Source organism: Rhipicephalus sanguineus, chromosome 6, assembly GCF_013339695.2.
Source record: "Rhipicephalus sanguineus isolate Rsan-2018 chromosome 6, BIME_Rsan_1.4, whole genome shotgun sequence".
NCBI lineage: Eukaryota > Metazoa > Arthropoda > Arachnida > Ixodida > Ixodidae > Rhipicephalus > Rhipicephalus sanguineus.
Genome location: NC_051181.1, coordinates 11,092,536 through 11,100,156, shown reverse-complemented (window position 1 = coordinate 11,100,156; position 7,621 = coordinate 11,092,536). Strand labels below are relative to the sequence as shown.

The window sequence follows — 7,621 nt, the reverse complement described above, 5'->3', positions numbered from 1 at the left end:
GATTCAGTTTCTTGTCGCTACTGCGTTGCGACACTTCAGTGGCGACGAAGGATGGGATCGAGGCCGCCGGAGTTTGACGAGACAGCAAGCAGTTGTGATGCCTACCGCGTGCGTCTCTAGGCATACTTCGAAGGCAACGATATCACGGATTCTTCGAAGCGTCGAGCACTTTTGGTAGCAGTGACAGCGTGGTTCGAGTCCTGCAGGGACGATGCCCGTCGACGCCCGTCAACAGCCTAACGTACGAAGATGTCGTAAAGGTGTTAGAAGAACACTACAGCCCACAGGTGAACGAGACTGCGGCAAGTCACGCATTTTTTGTGCGGAGGCAAGGAGACAATGAGGCGGTGAAAGATTTTGTGGCGGACTTGCGACGCCTTGCAAAAGACTGCAACATTGGCAACTTTCTGGACAGAATGTTACGTGACCGGATAGTCTGCGGTCTCCGGGACGACGAGGCCAGGCGTTTCCTGCTGACGCAAAGAAAGCTGACTCTGCAGGAAGCTGAGGAACTCGCAATGCCGTCAGAAACAGCTGACCGGAACGTACGTTCTCTAAAAGATACGGACTGCAGGAACGATGCGGGTGACGTGCTGCTTGTCCAAAGGCGACGTAGCAGCGGACGAAACAGAGGCAGCGGGCACAACTTGGAAGAACCACGCCATTCGTGCTGGAGATGCGGCTCAAGTCACTCGGAACACGAATGCCAGCATGTCGGCAAGGTGTGCCGAAATTGCGGCACAAGAGGACACTTGGCAAGGATGTGCCAGCGCAGGCACGGCGGCCGGCAGGCGGGATCGTACGCGCTCAGCGAGCTGTCTGAGGGAGAGGACAGTAAAGAAGAAATCCTTTACGCCCTATCCGCCCAGAACAACGTTGACCAGGCAAGAATGCGACCAATGGAACGGAACTTGGTCTGTGGTGGCAGGAGACTGCGTATGCTGATCGACACGGGGTCATCCGTCAGCGTTATTCCAAAAAACGTCTTTAGCAATAACCGTAAGTGGTGGCCAAGACTAGAAGAGACGCCACTTCGGCTATCTTGCTTCCTCGGTCCTCTTCCGCTGGTAGGCCGAGTCGCCATGAGTGTGGAACACGACAAAACACGAGTGGACAGTTCGCTCGTGGTAGTCGATTGTGATGGACCACTACTTTGCGGTAGAAATACAATTCAAGCTTTCCGCGAAGCGGGCTTGTCACTCTTGGAAGAAAGGGCTCTACCAAGTGTCTATGCGCTGCAGGCAGAAGATGACTTAAAGGAGCTGGTGGAAGAGTTCGCAGACTTGTTTCAAGATCGACTTGGCTGCTGCAAAGGCCCGCCCGTGAAGCTGTACAAGAAAGAAGGAGCGGTGCCGCGGTTTTTGAAGGCCCGTCCGGTGCCGTTCGCGCTTCGCAAAGCAGTCTCCGCCGAAACCGACCGCCTCGTTCAGCAAGGCGTCCTGTCGCCGGTGAGCGTTTCCGAATGGGCTGCTCCTGTCGTACCCGTGGTGAAGAAAAATGGGGACATCAGGCTGTGTGGCGATTTTAAGCTCACCGTGAATCCGGCTACTCACCCGGAGCAATACCCTTTGCCTAAAGTGGACGACATTTTTGCCGCGCTCTACGGGGGAGTAGTATTCACCACACTGGATCTACGAAATGCCTATAATCAGCTCCCACTTGATGAAGAAGCGAAGGAAATGACTGTCATCAACACGCACCAGGGCTTGTACTCGTACAACTCACTAGCCTTCGGCATCTCGTCAGCTCCCACACTGTTCCAGCGGCGCATTGAGTCGTTATTACGGGATTTACCAAGAGTACGTGTGTACCTGGACGACATCATAATCGCCGAGAAGCAACAGGACACGTCAACACTTCGACAAGTGTTCCAGAGACTTCGCGACGGTGGCCTCCAACTGAACAAGGCCAAATGTCGGTTCCGAGAAAAAGAAGTGGATTGATGCAACCTTCATCCACTGCGCGACAACCTCGAAGCCATAACAGCTGCACCAAAGCCAGAATCAGTGAGCCAACTGAAGTCCTTTCTCGGGCTCATAACCTATTACTCAAAATTTTTGCCTAATTTGGCCACGATCCTGGCTCCGCTCTATCGGTTACTGGTCAAGGGACAACGCTAGCACTGGAAAGAAGAGCACCAAAAAGCCTTCCAGGAAGCAAAGCGCGCCTTGTTAAAGGCAAAATTTCTGGTCCACTATGATCCGCAGAAGGAGGTGCGGCTGGAATGTGATGCGTCAGCAGACGGCTTAGGTGCAATATTATCACACCGCATTGATGGCGTGGACCACCCGATAGCATTTCGTTCGAGAACGCTGATGTCAGCAGAACGCAATTATTCCCCAATCGAGAAAGAAGCGCTGGCCTTGGTATTTGGAATTTGTAAGTTCCGCGATTTCTTGCAAGGCAACCGTTTCACGTTGGTGACAGATCATAAGCCCCTCACCGGGCTTTTCGACCCCAACAAGCCGATTCCGCAGATGACGGCCGCTCGAATTCAGCGATGGGCGCTTCTTCTATCAGCTTACCAATACAATCTGGAATACAGCAAGGGAGCACACAACGCTAACGCGGACGCCCTCAGTCGCTTGCCTTTGTCAGGGGACCAGGAACGCGGAAGTCAAGAAGTCATGGAATATGTACTTTATACGCAAGGTTTGGATGCAAGTGCCCTTCCTTCTAACCAAATGATTGCTTTGACCCAGGAGGACAGCGCACTTCGGCAAGTCCGGGAATGGATCGAGCAGGGCTGGCCATCACATCTTGCGGGGCAGCAGCAGCATCTGCAGCCGTACTTCACACGCCGACACGAACTCGTCGCGAGCCATGACCTCGTTTACTGGCGTCACCGTGTGGTCGTGCCGGAGGCAGCCCGGCAGTGCCTACTCAACGAGCTACACGATACCCACCCAGGTGTCGGCGCCATGAAGAGGCTCGCTCGTACGCTATTCTGGTACCCTGTATTAGACAAAGACATTGAAAGGTTGGTGCAAACTTGTCCCCAATGTGTGCAGGGGTGGTCAATGCCTGCGGCCCAAGTACCTTCCCCGTGGCCTAGACAGGGAGGCGGTGGTATCGAGTGCACATGGATTTTGCAGGATCTGTTGACGGGTACCTAATTTTCGTCCTAGTTCACGCGGAAACGAAGTGAATAGAGGCAACGCCGCTGAAAACAGCTACCACAGACGCAACAATTCAATTACTGAGGGAAAGCTTTTCTCGGTTTGGTATCCCGCATTGTCTGGTGTCTGACAACGGCCCCCACTTCTCGAGCGCAATGATGGCATAGTTCATGCATGAAAATAACATACGCCATGTCAGGACGGCGCCATACCACCCACAGTCCAATGAATTAGCGGAGCGGGCGGTGCGAACAATAAAAGAGGGCCTCAAGAAAAACAAGCGCGGCACACTGCAAGAAAAGTTGTCTTGTTTTCTTTTCCGTTACAGATCTACACCCCTCGAGAGTGGCTAATAGCCAGCACAACTGCTCTTGGGATTCGAGCCCCGGACAAGGCTGTCCGCCCACTTTCCAGAAGGCGAACTGCCTGCAGGGGCCGACACGATCCGGGAACAGCCTTCGTCGACCAAAGCACCACCACTGTTCCCACCCGGAAAGCCCGTCTGGTCCCGCCATTTTCAACGAGGGCGAAAATGGCTGCAAGGGACTGTGATAGCGACGGAAGGGAATCGGATGGTAAAGGTGGAGACACCCTTGGGAACCCAGCGCCGTCATGTCGACCAGTTGAGGGCACGGCGGGCGTCAGCCACACCAGAAAAAAAACATGGCTGATCCCTCTGTCATAGGAATCGGTATAACACGAAAGTGAAACGTGTCTTCAGAGACGAAGTTGAGCGTTTGTTGTGCATTCTTTCGCCCCAAGTGCGAAGGAATGAATGCTACAGCATCAAATTGTAATGTTACGCGAAGAACGGCAAGCCGCTCGCAACTTGCAATGCGCTGCTGAAGCAGAAAGGACGCGCGGAACGAACATACACATGATGAGCGCGAACTGTCACGGTTGTAACTTATTTCTGTGTGAGCAGCGCGCTCCTTTCGCAAAAGCGGCCGCCGCAGTGAGCGAGGTGACCTTCGTGCTCTCAACGGAAACTTGCAGGCAGAGCGCAAGACGTACAAACCACCGAGATCACGAGATAAGCGCCCGCACGAGCGACCACGCCCTGCCGAGGCGCGCGCTAATCTGCGTGGTGGACGACTTTTAAAGCGCGCTCTTCGAGCCCTTCGCGCCATCTCGCTTAGTGATAATGAAACCACGCTGTACCGCCGATCTCTGAGCACCGCCACCGGCAAATGGTGTACATAAATAGCTCGCCGTTAGCATAGCACAGAACATGCCGTTTGTGGCGGAGTCGTTTCGCGCTGCGCGCTGGCGATCGAGAGGTCGTAAGTTCGACTCCCGGTGACGGAACCTTTTCTTATAGTTTTTTCTTTGTTTATAAAATGTTTATATTTTAGAACGTCATATCCGTGACGGAAATGCGTCAGTGGAGCCGTGGAGGACCCCGGCATAAAACACTTTCGTGTTTAAAAAAAAGGCATCAAGGCTCGGCTCCAGCTTAGAGGAACCACAGCCCGACGCAGACGCTCGAGAAGCAAGTGCAACACTGAACTCCAGTCCAGCGGCCCCTAGGTCGCCCGGCTCGACTCGAGAAACGTGGGCGCCGGAGGCAGTTCCAACGCAACTCCGCCGATCAACGCGAACAAGACGCCCTCCGGAACGACTGGGATGGCGACTTTGAAGGGGGAAGAAGTGCAGCGTCGTCGATAAACCCCACTCACCCACCGGCCCGAGTTCCTTGGCACCTGTCAGCAAGTCACGATGTAATCGACCACAGTTCGTGTTCTATACTCACGTGGTTTTCAGGATAAAGAGGCCAAGTGCCAAGCAATAAAAGGTTCAGTTTCTTGTCATTACTGCGTTGCGTCACTTCACTATCACAGTGGGCGTTGCCGCCAACCGAGCGCGCGTGTGCATGACTGTGCATTACGTCACACCTAGGTATATTATTACGGCGTCATGTTAAGTCATAGTCTTTAGAATCTCATCATACTTGACAGATAGGCGAGAGATGGCTCTATGAATGTTGTCAACTTGCGCTGAAAGATTCTCAAGTTTTTCAAGCCACTCTAGAATAGCGTTTGATAGAGCACATACATCCTAGTCATTCCTTTCTTTGCCGCTTCCCTGCCCCCTCAGGCGCTGCGAGTAGCAACTCGTGCATTTCCAGGAGTCAAAAAAAGTTTCAGATTTGTTTTTAGCTTGTGCTTCAGTAAGTCCTAAGCACTTACCTAGGGGATAGGACTTTTTGCATTCGGCACATGTTAAGAAGCGGCTGAATGCGGGAGGCGGTTTTGCACAGGACGCACACAACTCGCTACAGCTAGCCATTGTGCAATCAAGAAGATAACTAATGAAAAATAAAAGACAGCCAAGAAAAATGCCTTAATACACAGACTCGGCAGCGGCGGGTCCTAAATCGTTACTAAACGAGTACGTACACCCGTCAGCAAAATAAGTCGGGACGTGCGAGCGACGACCGCAATCAGATAAATCTGCATCGCCGCGCCATCTAACGTGGAGAGTGCGCCTGCGCATCCTTTCAATTTCGCGGCCATATCGTTTTACTCGCTTGCAGCGGACCAGATGATTACATGTAACGTTTTGCGCTAGGCGTCGCTTTCTTTCTTCAATCCGTGATACGCTAAGTTCGACGGGGCCATGGTAGCGGTGAAGTGTACGCGGCTCGCTTCACCGACAACGCAGAGCAGCCGAACTTTTCGTTTAACGCGCTGGTGTTAAAAGCTCATTTCGCAGAAATTGCGGTGTCGGTGTCTACGTAAACGTCGTTGGTAGTGCGCGAAAAATCAGCGCTCTCTGCGCAGCGAAAATATGTTCAATGTTACGCGCACACGCTTTGTTTTCCTCACGGCACGTTGAGGCTAATTATGGAGAAGGCGATGCCAACTAGGCCCGATCAGGTTACCGTGTTCTACTCTTGGAGGCGAAGCTCAAGCGTCCTTCTCGTTTTATCGTGGTTCGAAGAGCTCACACTTAGGGTAAAGAGAAGCAGTGAACTTCTGCTCATTGATGAACAGGCTACGTTCTTTGAGCTGTCACTCAGCTTTTTTGAGCTCATCACTGCTGCCACGTGTTTCTGTAACTTTATGCAGCCACGCTGAATGCGTTGTGATTTACATGCTCTCTATAGAGGACATCGCAAGCTCTGAAGAAGCGTGATCACAGCAAATAGTACCTAAGATATGCATCATTTGGTATCCTGTCCTAAAACTTGCCGATCAGTGTCTGAGTGTGACCACGTGATGCAACGGTTTCACTGTTTTTAATGACAACTCAATACGGCATAGGTGATAAGTTTCGCCGTTTCTCTTTTTCGCTCGCCCTGCGTTGCTTTCCTTTTTTGTTCTTTCAAGGCCAACCCATGACCTCTCCGATTAAAGCGAGCGTTTTTTTTTTAGTTTTTTTTTCTAGTCCATTCACCTATTTTGTTGCATGTGCAAGGTGATTTGCCTGCCTCTGGTTATGTTAAGAAACTGAAGCACTCTTTCGCCTCAACGCCTTTTCGTTTTCGGTGCCCTCGCTCGTGGTTCAGTACCACATGGTACGCTTCAACAAAAACGAACGTGCAGAGAAGAGGAATAATCATGTGTGTGGCACCGGTTTGCCACTGAGACAAGATATGCTATCTCTTTAATCTGGGCATAGCGAGCCGCGTACACTTCACCGCCACCGTGCCCCCATTGAATTGAGCGCGTCACGGATTGAAGAAAGAAAGCGACGCCTAGCGCAAAACGCTATATGTAATCGCTGGTCCGCTGCAAGCGAGTAAAAAGATATGGCTGCGATATTGAAAGGCCGCGCACAAGCACTTTCCACGTGAGATGGCGCGGCAATGCAGTTTTTACTCATTGCGGTCGTCGCTCGCGCGTCCCGACTTATTTTGACGACGGGTGTACAAGGCACCAACCTGCGTATACGAAAGCAAGCCTTTAGCACGGTCTGCGCCGGGCGACCGCCGCTGCCGATGTGAAAGACAGCGGGACAGGGGCGTTTCTTACTGGTTGTTATCGGTTGTGCCAAATAGCTTCGCAGTGGAGCTTGCGTCCATGGCTTGAAAAAGGCGGTCCACCGTGCAGCACAGGAATCTTTGGCAGATGGATCACCGCATTCAGTGACCAACCAGGGCTATGGCAGGCAGCAGTCCTGTTGGCTCAGTGGCACGGTTCAGCGGCTGGGACTGCGTATACTACAACAGGAAGCATTTAGCACGGTCTGCACCGAGCGACCGCCGCTGCCGATGTGAAAGACAGCGGGACAGGGGCGTTTCTTACTGGTTGTTATCGGTTGTGCCAAATAGCTTCGCAGTGGAGCTTGCGTCCATGGCTTGAAAAAGGCGGTCCACCGTGCAGCACAGGAATCTTTGGCAGATGGATCACCGCATTCAGTGACCAACCAGGGCTATTGCAGGCAGCAGATCCTGTTGGCTCAGTGGCACGGTTCAGCGGCTGGGACTGCGTATACTACAACAGGAAGCATTTAGCACGGTCTGCACCGAGCGACCGCCGCTGCCGATGTGAAAGACA

At 52.5% G+C, this 7,621-nt stretch overlaps 1 protein-coding gene across 1 annotated transcript; it reads left to right on the top strand.

Annotated features, from left to right (window-relative positions):
* Nucleotides 1-416: 416 nt before the first annotated feature.
* On the top strand, nt 417-1,943 carry LOC119395890 (uncharacterized protein K02A2.6-like). The gene has a single exon (XM_037662904.1). The coding sequence runs from the start codon at nt 417-419 to the stop codon at nt 1,941-1,943; it is 1,527 nt and encodes a 508-aa protein (XP_037518832.1).
* Nucleotides 1,944-7,621: the final 5,678 nt, after the last annotated feature.